This window comes from Canis lupus, chromosome 18 (assembly GCF_048164855.1).
Source record: "Canis lupus baileyi chromosome 18, mCanLup2.hap1, whole genome shotgun sequence".
NCBI classification, from domain to species: Eukaryota; Metazoa; Chordata; class Mammalia; order Carnivora; family Canidae; genus Canis; species Canis lupus.
In genome coordinates, this window is record NC_132855.1 from 38,830,278 (window position 1) to 38,851,091 (window position 20,814).

The 20,814-nt window shown below is 35.9% G+C and overlaps 1 protein-coding gene across 1 annotated transcript in view; it reads right to left on the bottom strand.

Moving 5' to 3' along the window:
* Nucleotides 1-429: 429 nt before the first annotated feature.
* The window catches only part of SDHAF3 (succinate dehydrogenase complex assembly factor 3), a 68,342-nt gene continuing 47,957 nt past the window's right edge, over nt 430-20,814 (bottom strand). Inside the window, exon 2 of the mRNA XM_072784068.1 lies at nt 430-1,171. Coding sequence (XP_072640169.1) covers nt 968-1,171 — 204 coding nt within the window. The 3' untranslated portion in view covers nt 430-967. The remainder of the gene's footprint in view (nt 1,172-20,814) is intronic.

Here is a 20,814-nt window from a genome sequence, read left to right on the forward strand (position 1 = left end):
TTTCAATGAGAAAAGACAAACATCAACCTCCAAACTGACTCAATGAGGGATACTAAAAAGGACTGAGGAGTCTGGCAGCCATACACAAAGAAAAAGCCCAATATGGCAAAAGAGAGTAAATATAAATCAATTATTAATCTGAAAAATGATCACTTCAGAATCTCAAAATAGACATACATAACTATTTTTTTTTGATTAAACATTTTAGGATATGCATGGGATTACCACTTGACTATTTCAGTTCATAATGAATTAAAAAAATTTATGAGTATTTTTATCTCCCCAATTATGAGGCAATACATGAGATTCTCAAGGTAACTACAAATTGTATAATTTAAGGGTTCATCTGTTATTAATAAACACTGTAGAAACATTACACTAAAAAAAAAATCACACTACCATTTGTACGATAGATTATACCATGTGTGGTACTGAATCTTAAAGCTTCTTTTTAATCTTCCATTATATCTAAACAATGACTGAGGGAGAAAGGATATTTACAAGAATAATCATACATGCATTATTAAAGTAGAAATGATGAAAATTTCAGGGTGACAATACATAAATACTAACTCTGTTGGAATTCCACATCTGTTATTATTACAATATACTCATCTACTGATGCTAAAACCATGAGGCTAATGCTTGAACAAAAATAGCATTAAATTTATACATAAACTTCTGGCAAAATTCTACAATTTTGTCCATTTTAGTCATTCTTTCTTGTTTAGTCCAAAAATCAAATCCTATCTAGCAAATACTGTTACTTCAATAATCCAAAGTTTTGTCTACTAGTCATATATTGATCTATACATTGTCGATAACATCCCCAAGTAAAAGAATATTTCATTAATACAGGCATTCTCAAAGCCTAAAATCTTAAGAAATAAATTTAAAAAAAAAAAACATGAGAGTTAAAATAAGGAGTTCTGAACTTAAAATGCTTTGCTAAGTTTTATTGTATAGATTAAAATTCTGGTTTCCTAGATTCAGTAATACTAAATTGTCTGTTGGGTTTAGTAGCTTCTTGCATCAGCTCCTGCAACTGTCCAATTTGTTCATCACGAAAGTCATTAAGTTTTTCTTCCGGTAGGGCAGCTCCAAAACATACTTTTTCTGTTGAATTTTGTCTGTTTTCATTAGTTTGTTGCCATAGCACTGAGGCATACACCTAATAAAAAGACCAAAAAAAAAAAAAAAAGTTATATATATAAAAGTAAGATATATATTTACTCATTTAATGTTAGAGAACTTAAAAAAAGTCTAATTCCAAGTCACTATTTTTCTCCCATCACTGAAGATACAAACAAAATGGCTGCTGATTTACTATTGGTGAAAATTTCAAATATATGTTATTTTTAGCACTGTTAAGAGTTTCAATAGATTTTAGCAAAGTTTTTAACCTGGAGATCTGGGGGGTTGGGAATGGCCCATGGATAGACTTGAAGAACATGCATAAACCACCCAAAAGTGATATGCTAAATTGTACGCACAGAACTACTGCAAATAGTTCTGGGGCTCTAGCTTTCCTCGGGTTTTCTTTTTTTTCTCTTTTTCTTTTTAAAAAATTTTTATCTATTTATTCATGAGAGATACAGAGAGAGAGAAAGGCAGAGACACAGGCAGAGGGAGAAGCAGGCTCCATGCAGGGAGCCAAGCCAGGACTCGATCCTGGGTCCTCAAGATCATGCCCTGGGCTGAAGGCAGTGCTAAACCACTGAGCCACCTGGGCTGCCCTTTCCTCAGGTTTTCAAAAGAGAGTGGTGGTTCTTATAGACTTAACAGTAGGTTTCAAAATGTATTGTTAATTCTCTTACTTTCAATTAAAACACTAATTCTCTCACACTAGAGAGAAAGTTATCAAATCCTTAACCTTTTAATATTTAATAATAATCTTTGTCAGGAAAAAATTCTCTATTTTTCATGCTGTAGTTTTTCTCTCATTCAATCAGCATCTTTAGTCTAATACTCCAACTACTGTTGTCTGGCACAAGTGATACATTTTTGAAGCAGACTTTCACTCTACAATCAATCCTTTAATCAGACAGTAAGTAACAATATATTTTAGTTCATGAAGTTAAAAGAATGTATGCACCCTCTAGGTAAGTAAATATTTAACTCTATATAATGCCACTAACTCTATCTAGTTTAATTAAATTGTTTATAACTGGACTGCCATTATTACCAAAGAAACTTTAATTCAAGACATTCCAAATCTTTACCTGTATTGAAAATATTTTATGTTTTACAGAAGTCAGTTTCATATAATAACTGAAAAAGAGTTGCACAAATGCAAGCTTTATCAATCCCACCTCTAAGTATATGCCCCAGAACAGGGTTTCTCAACCTTCACACTATTAACAAATTGGATAATACTTTTGTAGTGGGGTGGATGGGAATCTGTTCTTGCACCATAGGATGTTTTAGCAGTATATCTAGTCTCTACCCAGGAGATGCCAGTAGCACACCCTCCTCAGTCTTGATAATCAAAAATGCCTCCAACCTTGCTAACTGTTCCCTGGCTGACCCAGGTTGAGAACTATCATTCTAAAGAAACTTTCAAACATGTGACTGAGTAGCATAAGAAGTGTGGTACTACTTGTTAAAGCAAAAATTGGAAACAAGGGCAGACCCGGTGGCTTAGTAGTTTAGTGCCGCCTTCAGCCCAGGGTGTGATCCTGGAGACCCGGGATCGAATCCCACATCAGGCTCCCTGCATGGAGTCAGCTTCTCCTTCTGCCTCTCTCTAATAAAAAATCTTAAAAAAAAAATTGGAAACAATCTCACTGTACTTCTCAGTAGAAGAAAGAACAAATACACTAAGGTTTATTCAGATACTGCATCTTTTCAAAGAGCCAGGTCTTGGTTTCATTGATCTTTTCCATTGTTTTGTTTTGTTTTTTAGTCTCCATTTCATTTATTTCTGCTCTGATCTTTATTATTTCCTTCCTTCTACTAGATTCAGGCTTTGTTTATTCTTTAGCTCGTTTAGTTCTTTTAGCTAGCTAGCTCTTATAGGTGTAAGGTTAGGTTGTTTGAGATTCTTGTTTCTTGAGGTAGGCCTGTATCACTATAAAATTGTTTTCACTGCATTCCAAAGATTTTACTGTTGTGTTTTCATTAATCTCCATGTATTTTTTAAATTTCCTCTTGATTTCTTTATTAACTCACTGGTTGTTTGGCAGCATGTTGTTTAGCCTACTACATGTGTTTGTTTTTTCCATTTTTTTTCTTGTGACTGATTTCTAGTTTCATACCCTTGTGGTCAGAAAACATGCATGATACGATTTCAATCTTCTTAAATTTTTTGAGACTTAATTTGTGGCCTAACGTGACCTATCCTGGAGAATGTTCCATGTGCACTTGAAAAGAATGTATATTGTTGTTTTGTATGGAATGTTGTATATGTAAGTCCATCTGGTCTTGAATACAAAGCCACTGCTTATTAATCTTCTGCCTTAACGACTACCCAGTGATATAAGTGGGATATTAAAGTCCCCTACTATTATTATATTACCCTAAATTTCTCTTAGTATCTGTTTATATTTGCTTTCTGTATTTTGGTCTCCAATGTTGGGTATTAGATATTTACAATTCTTATATCCTCCTGTTGAATGATCCTTCTATTATTATGTAGTGCCCTTCTTTGTCTCATTACCATCTTTGTTTTATTTTTTTAAGATTTTATTTATCTGAAAGAGAGCACAAGCAGGGGGAGTGGCAGAGGGAGAGGGAGAAGCAGGCTCCCCACTGAGCAGGGAGCCTGACATGGAGTTCCATCCCAGGACCTTGGTATCATAGCCTGGCCCGAAGGCAGATGCTTAACCAACTGAGCCACCCAGGTGCCCCACAGTCTTTGCTTTAAAGTCTATTTTGTCTGATTTGAGTATTGCTACCCAGTTTTTCCTCCCTCCCTTTTACATGGAATATCTTTTTCCATTCTTTCACAGTCTACATGTTTGAGCTCTGATGTGAATCTCTTGTAGACAGTATACAGATGGGTCTTGTTTTTTTTAATCCATTCAGTCATCTAATGTCTTCTGATGGGAGCATTTAGACCATTTACATTTGAAGTAATGGTTGATAGGTATGTAACTGTCATTTTGTTAAACTGTTTTCCAGTTGCTTTAGTTGTTCTCTGTCCATTTCTTCTTCTCTCTTTTCCCTTGTGATTGGTGAATTCCTGTGGTGTTATGCTTGGCTTCCTTCCTCTTTATTTTTTTGTGTATCTATTATAAGTTTTTAGTTTGTGGTTACCATGAGGTACATATATAACATTATATATAACAAGGATAAAGCAACTATATTAAAATGGCAGCCACTTAGGTTTGAACATTCTAAAAGAACTTTTTAACTCCTACTTTCACAGTTCATGTAAATGTTGTCATATATTACTTTTTATTCATATTTTCCCTACTTTCAATTAGGGCCTCCCCCTCCCACCTTAAGTCCCTTTAACATTTCTTATAAGGTTGGTTTAACTTTTCTTTGTCTGGGAAACTCTTTCTCTCTCCTTGCCAGGTAGGAAACAAAACAAAACAAAATCATAAAACCAAAAATATTCTTTCAGCTCTTTACAGGCCAGAAGAGAGGGGCATGATACATTCAAAGTTTCTGCCGAAAAATCAGCAGAGGCTTTATGGAGTTTCCCTCTGTTACTGCTTTAAAATTTTCTCCTTATCTTTAACTATTGATATTTCAATTATCATGTGTCAAGTGATGTGGACTTCCTTGAGTTCATCTTGTTTGGAATGTTCTGTAGTTCCTCAACAAAGATGCCTATTTTCTTCCCCTCTCTTCTCCTTCTGGGACTTCTATAATATAAATGGGTACTTGAGAGTCTAAAAGATATTTTGAATCATTTAAAAAGCTTTTTCGCTGTTCAGCTTGGGTGCTTTCCATTACCTTGTCTTCTAGATCACTGATCAGTTCCTCTGCATCCACTAACCTGTTGATTCCCTCTGATGTATTTTTCAATTCAGTTACTGTATCCTTCAACTCTGATTGGTTCTTTTTTTGTATTTTCAGTCTCTTTGTTGAAGTTCTTACTGAGTTCTCTTCAGTGAGCATCTTTATGATTATTACTTTAAATTATATCAGACATATTACTTATCTCCATTTCATTTGGAGTATATTCCTCTGTCTCATTTTGCTTGACATTTGGTGTTTGTTTCTATGAATCAGAACTTTCCTAAACTTGAAGGAATAGCTTTGTGTATGGTCATCCCTGGTGGAAGCTTTGGCTTCTTGGTGGTGACTTTGGCTGGCTGGAACAAGGTGGGGGTGGGAGGGTCTCAAAGCTCTCTGTTCAGAGGATATCCTGGCAAGATAGCTAAAATGAGAGAAAAGTGGGGTGCTCTAATGGGGCAGGGGCCCTGGAGTCCCAGGGACTTCCACGTAGGGGGTGTCCTGGTGGGGTGGTTGGAGCCAAGGTGAGTCCCAGGATGCTTAGTACAGTAGATGTGAGCTAGGAGGTCCCCAGAGCATACTGAGTAAGCCATCTGGAGCCAAAGCAGTGTGGCCTAGACTGTTCCAGGATGCTTAGCACTGGTATACCTTTGTACCTTGGCATGATGGCTGGAACAGCAGTAAGTGCTGACCATGGGTATTCTGATTTATGTTTCTCTGAGGCTGCCTTGGTGGGATGGCTGAGGCTGGTGTGGACTCGGGTCCTGGGGCTCACTGGGGTGATAGGTTAGCTAGGGCACCCAAACCATTCTCCTGTCCATGCTACCTAGGAGGAGGGGGAAACATAAACCAAGGCTCTTGCTAGCCCCTCCTACCCAGAGAGAATTTCAGCAGCTCCCTTCTTGTTTGGTCAAGTTTCTCTTCTTGTTCAGATCCTTTATATTGTAATAGTAGTTGTTGTTGTTGTTGTTTTTTTTTTTTTTTTTTTTTACCCCTTACTTAGCTTTTCTTTTCTTTTTTTTTTTTTAAATTATGATAGGTGACAAGGATTGAGGAGTGTACTATTTCACCCATTCCCCCACCTACCACCCCTCTGGTAACCATCAGTTAATTCTCCATAATTACTTGTTTGGTCTTTAATTCCACATGACTAAAATCATACAGTATTTGCCTTCCTCTGGCTTATTTTGCAGAGCATTATTTTCTCTAGCTCTATCCATATTGTTGCAAATGGCAAGATTTTTATTTTATGGCTGGGCAATAGTCCATTGTATATCCATACCACACTTTCTTTATCCATTCATCTATTGAGGACACTTGGGCTGCTTCCATAGTTTGGCTACTGTAAATAATGCTGCAATAAACATGGGGGTGCATGTATCCCTTTGAATTAGTGTTTTATATTTTGGAGGTAAATACCTAGTAGTAGGGTAACTGGATTACAGGATCTATTTTTAACTTTTTTTAAGGAAACTCTATACTATTTTCCACAGTAGCTGCAACAGTTTGCGTTCCCACCAAGAGCGCACAAGGGTATCTTTTTCTCCACATCCTTGCCAACACTTGTTTCTTGTGGTTTTGATTTTAGCCATTCTCATAGTGTGAGATGATACCTCATTTTAGTTTTGGTTTGCATTTCCCTGATGATGAATGACGTTGAGCATCTTTTCATGTGTCTATTGGCCATCTGGAAGCCCTCTTTGTAAGGATATCTATTCATGTCTTCTGCCCATTTTTTAATTGTAGTATTCATTTTGGGATATTGAGTTTTATCAGTTCTTTATATATTTTGGATACTAGCCTTTTATCATATGTCATTTGCAAGTATCTTCTTTCATTCAGTAGGTTATCTTTTCATTTTGTTGGTTCTATCCTTCACTGTACAGAAGTTTTTTATTTTGCTGTAGTCCCAATACTTTATTTTTGCTTCTATTTTCTCAGGAGACCCATCTAGAAAAATGTTGCTATGGCCAATGTTAGAGAAATTACTGTCTGTGTTCTCTTCAAGGAGTTTTATGGTTTCAGGTCTTACATTTACATCTTTAATCCATTTGGAGTTTATTTTTGTGTATGGCAAAAAAAAAAAAAAAAAAAAAAAGGTGGTCCAAGTTTCAGCCTTCTGCATGTAGCTGTCTGGTTTTCCCACCACCATTTGTTGAAGAGACAGTCTCTTCCCCACTACATATTCTTTCCTCCTTTGTTACAGAATAATTGACCATATAATCATGCATTTATTTCTGGGTTTTCTGTTCTGTTCCATTGATCTATATGCCTATTTTTTAAATTTTATGTATTTGTTTGAGAGAGAGAAAGCACAAGCAGGGAGAGGGACAGAGGGAGAAGCAAACTCCCTGCTGAGCAGGGAGCTCCAAAGTGGGGCTCAATCCCAGGACCCAGGGATCATGACCTGAACCAGAGGCAGATGCCCAATGACTGAGCCACTCAGGTACCCTATTATGTCTATTTTTATGCCAATATCATACTGTTTTAATTACTCCATTTTGTAATATAACTTGAAGTCCGGAATTGTGATAACCTCCAGTTCTGTTTTCCTTGTAGTTGCTCTTCTTTGTTCTGTGCCCCAGGGCATCTGGCGCTGGTGTGTGCTAGATGGTCTGAGCTCACTGAGGCACCAGGCCTGTGAAGATGCTCAGCCCCTGTTCCCATCTGTACTTTCAAAATGGAGGGGAAGCATAGGCCTGGTGCTCACCAACAGTTCTCTTGCCATTTGGCAGGATTCTAGGACTGGTTCCTTTACATTCTAGTTGCCCCTTTCAGCCATGGCTTTTTTTCTATAGTCTAGAGCAAACATATCTGCTTATCATCCCTCAGTACTATCCCTCCCCACCATAGTTTGCAGTGCTTGGGGTGGAGGTTCTCTTTGTTACCATGTAAAGAATAGTAAGAGAGATGGAAACATGGTATATCTATCCTTTGTTGTACAGAAGCTGTTCAGTCACCCCTCAGGTTTTTGTTTTTGTTTTTCAGGAGGAATTGCTCTATTAATAGTTAAATCAATAGGTATACCAATGAATAAATAGGTATACCTATTTATCGATATAAATAGGTATATCAATGTTGGAGGTAAGGTCTACTCATAGTAAACCATCTTGGACTAGAATTTCAGACACTACTTTATAACCCATTAACAGGTAAATAAACTGTCTATTTATCAGCATGGATGAATGTCTAAAACAGAATCCAAAAATTGTATTTTAAAAAGTTCTGAAAAGAAGAACAAATTTGGAGCATTCACAGCATCTGACTGCAGAACCGACAAAGCTACATTAAATAATTAAAACAATGTGATACAGGCTTTAAGATAAACATATAGACCAACAGAATAAAATTTAGAGTCCAGAAATAAACCCTACATATATGGCCAATTGATTTTCAACAAGAGTATCAAGTCCACTCAATGGGGTAAAGAATAGTCTCTTCAAGAGACACTCCTGAGAAAACTGGATCCCTCCCTCCCAGTATATACAAAACTTAATACAAAATCCATGAAACTTCAGATCTAAATATAGGAGATAAAACCATAAAACTCCTAAAAGAAAATAAGTCTTCATGACCTTGAATTTGGCAATGAATTCTGAAAAATGACCCCAAAACACAAACAATAAAAGAAATAAGGAGATCCCTGGGTGGCTCAGTGATTTAGCACCACCTTTAGCCTGGGGCATGATCCTAGGGACCCGGGATCGAGTCCCATGTCAGGCTCCCTGCATGGAGCCTGCATCTCCCTCTGCCTGTGTCTCTGCCTGTCGTTCTCTGTGTCTCTCATGAATAAATAAAGTCTTAAAAGAAAAACAAAACTGTGCCTTTAACAGAATCAAAAGCTTCTTTGCACATTATTAAAGTGAAAAAACAAACTACGGAATGGGAAAAAATAATCACAATCAATGTATTGGATGAAAACACCCAGCCTATAAAAAAACAAAACACAAAACTCCTATAACTCAACCACAAAAAGACAACAGCCCAATTTTAAAAGTAGACATTTCTTCAATGATGATATAGAAATGGTCAACGAGCATATTATTTTTTAAAATATTTTATTTATTTATTCATGAGAGATACAGAGAGGCAGAGACATAGGCAGAGGGAGAAGCAGGCTCCATGCAGGAAGCCTGATGTAGGACTCGATCCAGGGACTGACTCCAGGATCAGACCCTGGGCTGAATGAAGGCAGCCTGCTTAACGGCTGAGCTACCCTGGGGTCCCAGGTCAATGAGCATATTAAAAGACACTTAACATCATTAGGGAAATGCAAATCAAAGCCCTATTGTGTTGGCAAGAATCTGAGGAAAATAGCATTGCTGATGGGATATGAAATGGTACAGCCACTATGGAAAACAATTTGGCAATTCCTCACAAGGCTAAAGAATTATTGTATGACCCAGCAATTCCACTCATTGGTATATAACCAAAATAAATAAAAGCAGGAACTCAGAGACTTGTACTCCTCTGTTCATAACGGCCTTACTCACAAAGGCTAGTATGTGGAAACAACCCATGTGTCCATTAGATGAATGGATAAACAAAATGTGGTATAGATACAAGGAAATAATATTTATCCTTAAAAAGGAATGAAGTTCTGGTATATTCTACAACATGGATGAACTTTGAAAACATTATGCTAAGTGAAATAAGCCAATATTCTTCACAAAGAATATTGTAGGATTCCAGTTACATGAAACATGTAGAATAAACAAATTTAGAGGGACAGAAAATAGAACAGAGGTTACCACGGGCTGGGAAAATGGGATTTATTTCATAGCAGGCACAGGGTGTCTGTTTGGGTAAAAAAAAAGGGTTTGGGAATAGAAAGTGGTAACTGATGCACATTGTAAATGCAATTAATGCTCATGAATTATATGCTTTAAAATGGTTGAAATGGAAAATTTTATGTTATATACTTTTTTTAAATCACATTAAGAAAAAGGTTATGCAAGAAATTTTATATCAATTAATGGTGGAGTAGCTTTTATCAGACCAACTTTCCTGCAGATAATCTTGTAACTCCAGAGAACTATAATCAAACAACAACCCCAAGGCACTTGAGAACAACCAGAGTTACACAGAAAACAGAAAGGAGTTGACTCTTCAGAAATTGACAGAGAATACTGGGTTAGATTCCCATATTTATGGCTTTTAATCTAAGATTCCTGTTGGTGCTGAGAGGTAAGGGAAGAAGCTGTGGACACTGTGGGCTAACTACAGCAATTGGAAAGTGACAAGGGGATATCACAGGAAAAAAAAAAAGAACTATAGAAAGGGAACTCTGAATTCTGTAAATAAACTCTGCCAAAATATCTGGCTAACCCCATAACTATGAATGCTCAGAACAGACTCAAAACAGCCCCCCAAAAAGGGTAAAAAAAAAAAAAAAAAAGATATTTCAGTAGCTTCTCATCAAAGAAGACAGAATTTGGAATCAGAGTTCTGCCAAATTAACTGCTTGATAAAATCAAGACACTTTGGAAGAAAATAGTGGAATAATGTCTCTACGATGTATCATTCAGTGTCCAGGAAAAAAAAAAAACCAAGATTACTAGAAGCTTGGAAATTCAAAAGAAAAGATAATGTATGAATGGAAAAGTTAATGTCTGAAAAGATTCTATTTTTAAGTAATCGCTACACCCAATAAGAGGCTCTAACTCACAACACTGACATCAAGAGTTGCATGCTCTACTGACTAAGCTAGCCAGGTGTCCCTGGTGGAAAGGGATTTTAAAGCAGCTATTATAAATATGTGTAAGTATATAAAAGAAAATTTGACCATAATGAATGCATACATGAGAAATTTCAGAACAGAATAAATTGTTAGAACCAAATGAAAATTCTAGAACTTCATGATGCATTATCTGAACTGTAAAAAAAAAAAAAAAAAAAAAAAAAAAAAACCCACTGGGCTTAAAAGCATACTAGAGTTGAAAGAAGAAAGATCCAGTGACCTTGAAATATATCAGAAGTCATTCAATCTATAAGAAAAAAACTATTAAACTTAAGATCAATGTTATATGAGACAAGGTCAAAACATTTATTTAGATGGAACTGGAGAAAAAGAATGAGGCAGGAAATATATTTGAAAAGTAAATATCTGAAAAACATACAGATTCAAATTGCTTAGCAAGTTCCCAGCAAAAACTTACAAAATGAAGCCACTCTTGGCCACATTAGAGTTTTAAAAAGGACCAATAAAGCAAAAATCTTACATTTATAAACAGTATACCCATTTTTTATAGATTTCAAAAATATATTATTCATAAACATATATAAATGCAAAATATATTAAAACAAATATGGAAACAATAGCCATCAACGTCAAGATACTGATTATCTCTGAGGACGAGGAAAGGGGAAAAGATTGGGATAAAGTTTTATCTTCACTCTTAATATCTTTTTTAAAGAACTAAATCAGTAAATTCCAGGAGTAAATGGCCTCACTGGTAAATTCAAACTCTTGCAAAAAAATTTAGAGTATATTTCCTATTTTACTCATTTTACAAAGCCAGCATTACCCTGATACCAAAACCAGACACAGCCACTGCACACAAAGAAAATTAGAGGTCAATATCCCTGATGAACATAGCTGTAAAAATTCTCAACAACACATTACCGAGCCCAATTCAACAATACATTAAAATGATCATACACCATCAAGAAGTGTGATTTATCCCTGGGATATAGGATGATTCAGTGTCCATAAATCAGTGTGATACACCACATTAACAAAACGAAGGATAAAAATCATATCTCAGTAGATACAGAAAAAGCATTTGACAAAATTCAATATCCATTCGTGATGATGGTAAGAGCAGATGTAGTGGGCTTGATGGTGCCATATATATATATATATATATATATATATATATATATATATATATATTATATCAAGTCCTAACTCCTAGAACCTGTGTTATCCTATATGGTGAAGGATTTACAAATGTATTTAAAAGCTAAATACTTGGGCAGCCCTGATGGCCCAGCAGTTTGGTGCCGCCTTCGGCCCAGGGTGTGATCCTGGAGACCCAGGATCGAGTCCCACATTGGGCTCCCTGCATGGAGCTTGCTTCTCCTTCTGCCTGTGTCTCTGCCTCTCTCTCTCTCTCTCTCTCTCTCTCTGTCTGTCTTGAATAAATAAATAAAATCTTTAAATAAATAAATAAATAAATAAATACAAGCTAAATACTTGAGATGAGGAAATTATCCTGTTGGACTCTAATACCATCAGAAATGTTCATCTAGGAGAGAAGTAAGAGAGAAATTAAACACACTAGAAAAATGATGATGTGAAAATAATGATGTGAAAACAGAGTTTGGAGTGATGTGGCCACAAGTCAAGGAATCCTTACATCTACCAGAAACTGGAAGAAACAAGGCTCAGGTTCTCCCCCAGAGCCTCCAATGCCTTAATTAGGACATCTGGCATCTAGAACTTTGAGAGACGAAACTTCTGTTGTGTTAAGCCTTCATGTTGTGCTAATTTATTACAGCAACCCCAGAAAACTAATATAGCAGTAAACTACTGAAAATTTTAGAAAAGTCTAGTAGAAAAAAACCACCCTTCATGTTATAACAAAAGATGTTACCTGTTAGCAAAAGATGAATTCACTGTGGCTGCTAATTCCATTTCTCACTAGGGCTTTTTAAAAGGCAGAGGACCTACAGTACCAGTTAATCAGGGATTAAAAGACTAAAATACCTTGAGACTAGTTCTGCTTTCACTGCACTTTCTATATATTCAACTTGAATCCAGTTGATACCACTAAAATACTGGTAAGAAAGTAGATAGAATCTATTAGAATATGACTTTAATGTATATAAAAAATAAAAATAAACTTAGTTTAATAAAATTATCTCTGAAGTATTAGAAGACCAACTTCTATTGCACAGGGTTTTTTTTGTTTTTGTTTTTTTTTTTAAGAATAAAAGTGAACTGTATGAGATTTTTTTTTTACCAGCTTTGGAAATTAATAAACATTACAGGGATATCCTAACAAGAGAACAACCAGATATGATGCACCCCCTGATACTTATCACCTATACCAAAAACCAACCTACACCTAACAAGCCCATACATCTAACCCAATTTACAGAATAATGTGTTAAACCTCACTATGGGAATGCAATCAGCAAAACCCAGACTATAGGAATGCAATTGGCAGAAATCCAAACAATCCCAATCTAAGCTAATAAAGGAAAAATCACAGTAAGAAATCAGTAAGACACCACCTTAACCAAATGATTGAAGTTAACACAGTAATAAGTGATATTGATAGCATTGTACCTCCTGCTAACACTGCACTGAAAAGGGTACGTCAGCTCTGTAGTATTTCTCCCAGTAATGTACAACCTCAATGTAATCCTAAGAAAACATCGAATTGCAATTCAGGGACTCTTCATCAAATAACTACCAGGAATTTTCAAACGTTTTAATGATGAAAGGAAAGACTAAAGAACTGTCACAGATCAGAGGAAACAGTGGCAACGTGACATCCAAATGCAGTGTGATATACTGAATTAGACTCTGGAGCAGAAAAAGAATATTAGTATAAAAACTGGTGAGACTGACTATACTAAGTAGTTAATAATATTGTACTGATGTTAATTTCTTAGTTCTGATCATTGTACTGTAATTATGCCAAATATTAACATGTAGGGGAGCTATACTATTTTTGCCACTCTAAGTTTAAAGTTAAAGTAAAAAGCTAAGAAAGGGCAGCCTGGGTGGCTCAGCGGTTTAGTGCCGCCTTCAGCCCAGGGCATGATCCTGGAGACCCGGGATCGAGTGCCATGTCAGGCTCCCTGCATGGAGCCTGCTTCTCCCTCTGCCTGTGTCTCTGCCTCTCCCTTTCTCTCTCTCTGTGTGTCTCTCATGAATAAATAAATATCTTTTTTAAAAAATCTAAAAAAATGTTTAATTTCATAAAAAGGGAGATTTAACAGACATACCAATTATGATGTACTAATTTATCTGGATTCTTTATTTTTTTTAAAAGAAGAAGAAGTTTTAATGCCAAACTTAATTTTTGTAAATCGAAGAAAAAAGCAAGCGTTTTCAGGTTCAATATTATCTGTTCTTTGCCATGTCAAATTCTAAAATAACTTTAGTTTTCTTCTTTGAATTCTGATGACTTTACAAGAAAAAAGTTTGCTTTGAAGCTATCCTTTCTCATCCTGAGATATTTTTTTCTTAAAGATTTTATTTTTCTAGGTTGAAGCACTTATGTGTTGGTGAAAGGCTGTAGTGCTTTCCTGGCCTGTCATGGAAGCCCATGCAGAAAAAGGAACCAGAAGCTCAAAGTAGTTTGGAGTGCTGAGCCCCCTACATGGAGAGCAGCTGGAGAGAGTCCCACAGTCCTTTGATGAATTTGATGGGAATGAGAAATAAACTTTTGTTAAACTATGAAAAATATTTTCTTTTGAGAAGTCTGTATACCCAACATTGGGTTCGAAGCCACAACCCTGAAATCAAGAGTTGCATGCTCCACCCACTTAGAAACCAGGCACACACACATGCCCCCGCTCCCCCAGATCTTTATTTCTAATGAGGTCAAAATTATTTCCTGGCTACAAAGTTCTATCCCTTTTAGTTACTGTTGTTAATTAATTTTGTTTGATCCTCACTCTTTCCTGCTGCCAATTAACCATTTCTTTCAGTTTCTCCTTCCTCTCTAGTAAGTATTCATTAGAGAACACACTAAGGTTCTTTTTCTTTAAGACTTTATTTATTAGAGAAAGAGAGAGAGAGAGAGAGCGCACATGTACAAGCGGGGGTGGGGTGGGGGGAGAGAAGAGAGAAAGAAGACTCCCTGCTGAGCAGAGAGCCTGACTTGGGGCTTAATCTCAGGACACACACACACACACACACACACACACACACACACGGAGATAGTGACCTGAGCCCAAGGCAGAGACTTAACTGACTGAGCCATTCAGGCACCCCCACAGGTTCTTTAATGAAAAAACAAACAACAACAACAACCACCTACATTTACCAGCAGTTTTTCTTCTTTCTGTTTCTGGAACTATTTATTGAATACCTTACCATTACCATAATTCTTAAGCCGTAAGTAAAATATATCAAAATAATTTTTATTTATTTATACATGAGAGACAGAGAGAAAGAGAGAGAGAGAGAAAGAGGCAGAGACACAGGCAGAGGGAGAAGCAGGCTCCATACAGGGAGCCTGACGTGGGACTCCATCCCGGGTCTTCAGGATCAAGCCCTGGCCTGAAGGCGGCGCTAAACCGCTGAGCCACCGGGCTGCCCACAAAACAATTTTTAAATAGGTTTCACAACAATTTCCTTACCAAAAGAATAGGACCTCACTTGATACTTTTTTTAAAAAAAGATTTTATTGATTTATTTATGAGAGAGAGAGAGAGAGAGAGAGAGAGGCAGAGACACAGGCAGAGGGAGAAGCAGGCTCCATGCAGGAAGCCTGACGTGGGACTCAATCCTGGATCTCCTAGGCCCTGGGCAGAAGGCCGTGCTAAACCACTGAGCCACCTAGGCTGCCCCTGCTTGATACTTTAGCATATGCTGTGAATCCTGATTAAATTCACTTAGTGTACCATTAAATTCACATTATAAATACAAGTGGTAATCACTGAGTTTGCACCATCTGCCTCACAGGCTAGCATCAAAGGTAATAAGACTCCTCATACACCTGGCATACAAAAATTGAGACTGATTGGTTCTTATGAACAAATCTGGGCCACAATTCTTTTAAATGCAAATATCGAACACTGTTGGTAAGAGAATAAGATTTGAATATGGGACAATGATAGAGTTACAAAAAGCCAGGAATCAAGTCAATAAATCTATGGACTTCATACAGTTCAGACTATAATTGTGAGTGATAGGATTTTCAGGGCAGAAAAGATACTAGACCCATTCATATCTTTAAAAAGTCTCATGTATATACAAATAGATATAAGGATTGGTCAAATTTGGGGCACCTGGGTGGCTCAGCGGTTGAGCATCTGCCTTTGGCTCAGGTCATGATCCTGGAGTCCTGGGACTGAGTCCCGCATCAGGCTCCCTGCAGGGAGTCAGCTTCTCCCTTTGCGTATGTCTCTGCCTCTGTGTGTGTGTGTGTGTGTGTGTCTCTTTTATTTATTTATGAATAAATATGTGCTCGCTTCAGCAACACATATACTATTTATGAATAAATAAATAAAATCTTTAAAAAAAAGGATTGATCAAATTTAAATAGGTACACCTATACTATGCAACAGTTAAAATGAGCTCCCCAAGACAAGTGAAAAAAGCAATTTGCAGAATATTATGTTAAAAAAGTCATTGGCATATGTTTTTAGATTATGTACACATTTATATAGACAATAGAATACTTATATATTTATACATGCAAATGAAGACACTGAAAGGATGCCTACAAAAGTTTAGGGGGTGGTCTTTCATATTCTGTTCCAAACATTTCACTTCTGTAATATTTTGATCTTTTATAATAAATATTAAATAATGTTTAAGTAATTAAATGAAAGGAAAACAAAGCAAAGAGAACCTTTACTGGACAAATTCTGGAATGAAAGAACTTAGGGCTCTGATTTTCATGATTTGTCCTAACAGCAGAGGCCAAGTCAATTTGCCATAAAGATTAAAAGAAAACTCAAATTCTCATTTTGTTTAATCACATATCTACTATTTGCCCTTTGTTCTTTAAAACAAAATTACAACTGAATAGCCCAAAATACAGAAACATTTTTTTTGTAGTTTTATGGTTTTTACAGAAACATTTTTAATTCTAGAAGAAATCACGATACAATAATAAAAATTACCAAATTCTAAATTAAAAAATTGTTTCACAAAAGGATATTCATATATAGAAAAACTTTGTCATAGGTCCCTTTTAAAAGTGAAAACAAATGAAGATCTTTTTTTTTTTTTTTTTTTATGGCAACAAGTCTATTTGCATACAAGGTGACCCGGCAGGTGACCATCAGAGAACACACTGCTGTTTACAGATACAGAGAACCGAACAAGAGCGTGTTAGCACGCGGCCTTACTGTACACATGGGACACTGGTGAACACTGGTTTCAGACACTGCAATTAGGAAACAGAATGGGCCAACGCCACCTGTCGAGAGGTTCACGGATCACTCAGCAGTGCCGTGGGCGGTCTTTACCTGAAAGCAGAATCACGATCACTCTGGCAGTCTCTGAGCAACTCTAAAACGCAAGTCTAGTGAGAGGTACGACAAGCAAGCAAGCGAGAGATACCCTGTCCCATCAGAGGGAGGCTGATTCAGGGCCTACATTGGCACGTTTCTCAGCGGCAATGTAGCCGTTTTAATAGCCTGGGTTTCCCTTACCACATTTGTTGGCCATCAGCAAAAGTAAGAATTTCCGACACATGAGCTGAATAAGCCTAGGATTAAAAAGCAGAACACTGTCCACGTTAACAGAGCTGCTGCTACTTTGTGACTTCTGCCCAGTTCTCACCTGTTGTCCTGCAAAATCCCCTCATCTGATGAATTTTAGCAAAGCTTCTAGCAACTGTTAACAGACCTTTCCTAACCCAGCTCTAGATGCTAAGTATCAGAAACAAGTGCCCGTGAAGTGGATGTGTCCATGGGAAAATGGCATTAGGAAAGCCTAATCTTTCTAACTACATATCATTTCACGTATTATTAGTCCTATTATTAATTCCCCTTAGAAGATAGGCATATATAGTGCTGCCATGCCCAAAACTTCCTGGAAAGCTAAAATAAGAGTAATTTTTCAGGGTTTTGCTAAATTCAATTGTTTGTACTCCTTCAATGTAAACTCCCAAAGAGAAAGACAACTACTAGATCCAGAAGGAAAAAGTTACCTTTCTCCCAAAAATTACTTAATTACTATAAGATTTTATTCAGTAACATTGAACCAACAAAGTTTGGAACATTTAGTCAAGCTTTCTCTGGAGAACTGATTAAAAATGCCATGTCTCCTGGAGGAGCAAAAACAACAAAAACACCCCCCTCCACAATAAACCTGAAAGTTACCTGAATTTTAATAATTAAATTCAAAGACACCTTAGGGATTTCAATCACAGCTTCCTAAGTCATTAACACAATATTTTATATTAAAGAAAAAAAATGAATCTATTTTGTCAATAATAAATTTGATTTTTTGGCTGACAGATTTTATGGTTTTCATGTCAGCAATGACTTCCATTTTTATGGCACAAAAACATCAAATACCACCTACGCTATTTCTTAGCACCCAAATAGCTATAATACATCACACTGATTCACAGAATACAAACAATAAGAATAGAAAGTAGCACTAGAACCACCTATTGATGTATTTCTCAGGTGGCCATGAACCTGGGCCTCTCTGGAATCAAGTTCCCCAGGTTCCTCTGCCCAGTGAAAGCAAGCAGACTCTGGACTCATCTGTGACTCCAGGGATTAACAAAAAAAAAAAGTGTTAGTTGCTACTCATGGGAGAACAAAAAAAGAGACTAACCACATGGAACATAGAAGATTCCTGGTTAGGGATATAGTATGGAAATGTAGAGAAGATCTGGTTCACAAATGCTCTTTACAGTTGTTTATGATGAATTCTGTATGTCCTTGATATTAGACCCATACAAATCAAGTATTTCATAATGGCAGAAATGAAAAGTCAATACGAATAACTATATTTCTGTTTAGGAAATTCATCCAAAAGTTTCTAGAAGCTTAATACTAGCATTGTATTTAAAGTAAATATTATTACATAAGATATCTTACTTAAAGGCAACTATCACAAAAAACATATTCATAAATTTTTTTTATTTAACTGGTCAATTTTTTAAAACTATGAAGATAAATGCATTATATGTACATTTATTCTTTATAATATAATTTGTTTCAGTAAGTTTTAGAATACATTATGTTCTGCATAATGTATATAATTCTGATCCATTAACAGAATATTTTAAAAACTATTAATCAAGCTCTCAAACTAGATACCTTTATTAATCAGAACTAACAAATATGTATAGTGTAGGATTGTTGTGAGAATTAAATGAAAAACTGTTAATATTTCTATAAGATCTTTGCATTCAGTCTGTAAAATACTATAGAATTCTCTTCATGGTTGTCTTTATGAATACTCTTGCCTGGAATGCTCTTCTCATGGCTGGCCTCTTACCTCATGTCACAACTTAAATGTCTCTTACTTAGAAAAGCCTTCCTGATCATATAACTTTGTTACTCTTTTTCTCAGTACCCTAAATATTCTGCTCAGTACTTATCCTTATCTGGTATTTTTACTTGCCCCACTAGAATAAAAAGTCTGTGGACATAGGGACACATCTGTCTTTTTCACTACTGAATTCCCTTCATCTAACATGGTGCCTAGGTCAAAGAAAGTGCTCAATAATTACCATCTTAATGATGACTAAATAAATGTCCAAACAACTACCAGAAACCACTCTTTCGAGGTATTACAGGCACAAGGTTAATGCATCATCTTCAAATATGCCTAATTTATCTAGTTTTTTTAAAGATTTATAATTTAAGATATTGAGAGGAATACAGATATTTCCATAAAGTGAAAATATCAGACCTTATTTCTTACTTATGATTTTTCCAAAGGTTATCTTTGCTCAAAGGTTGTCAAACATTTTGGTCTCAGAACTTTATATTCTTAAATACAAAGAAAGAGGTTTTCATGTGGATTATATCTACCAATGTTCACATTAAAAATTAAAAATTTTTAAATTCATTAAAAATCTATGTATTACCAATAAACTCAAAGTAACAACACATTTTTATGGAAAATAACTTTTCAAAAACAAAAACATCCTAGAAGAATGGTACTGGTTTACTAATCTAATAATTGGTTTACTACAAAGACAGCTGGATTCCTTTTCTATTGTGATATGTAAATTTGGTTGAAGTAGATAAAGAAAATCTAACCTCACACTGATTAATAAGTGTAAAAGGGAAGCATTTTTAGTACTTTTTCTGATAACTGTGGATATCTGATAACTGTGGATATTATTCTTTGATACTGCACCAAAACTAAGTAAGTGGTAGTTTCTGGAAAGTTGCCATGTACCGTATCAATGAGCTTTTCCTACTCTACTACATTAACCCTTTGAATGAAATGTTTATCCCTCCATGGTTCTGTAATATCATGCATTGGTCATGTTTAAAATAGTGGTTCACTAAGTTATGCTCATCTCCTAAATGCTGATGTTTCACTACACAGTATTTTAAAATTACATTTATTAATATCATTACTGATAAAATGAGAAAAGACTTTTTCTTGGGAACTGTCAAGCTTACATTGATACAAGTTTTCCAAAATCCTAATTTTTGCTCAAAAGCTCAAATTTTATCTTTGGCAATCAATATCAGTAATTTTCCATGACCTGATGAGCTCACTTCACTCATTTTTGAGAAGATGTCTGCAAATATCACATCTGAGCAATGATTTATCTGTCAGTTGCTCTTTTCAGCAAAAACTGTACACAACTTAAAAAGTATTAACTAAAATACCTTTATAAGTGCTTTTACTCAAGACAATCATCATACTTTGGTATGTTATGAAGCCAAAGTGTTTCATGAGTACTTCCTATTTCTTCACACCAAATATTAAAAAGATGCACTCAAAGGTAAATATTTAATAAAATTAGTAACATTTACTATTTCATTACGGACATTCTTATATAAAATTGGCTCAAAAAAAAAAAACACCTCAGGGAGTTGAGGACAGATCTAGAAGAGGATCCTGAGTTCCCTTCACCCCACAGACACAACTACGTATATACAACTAGCTCTGTAAATGACTTGAAGATTAGCAGAAAAGATCTTCCACAGTTACAGAGAGGAGGCCACATTGAAAAGACAGGAGGGGTGGAGACTCCAGCAAGACCAAACACAATTGGGAGGGAC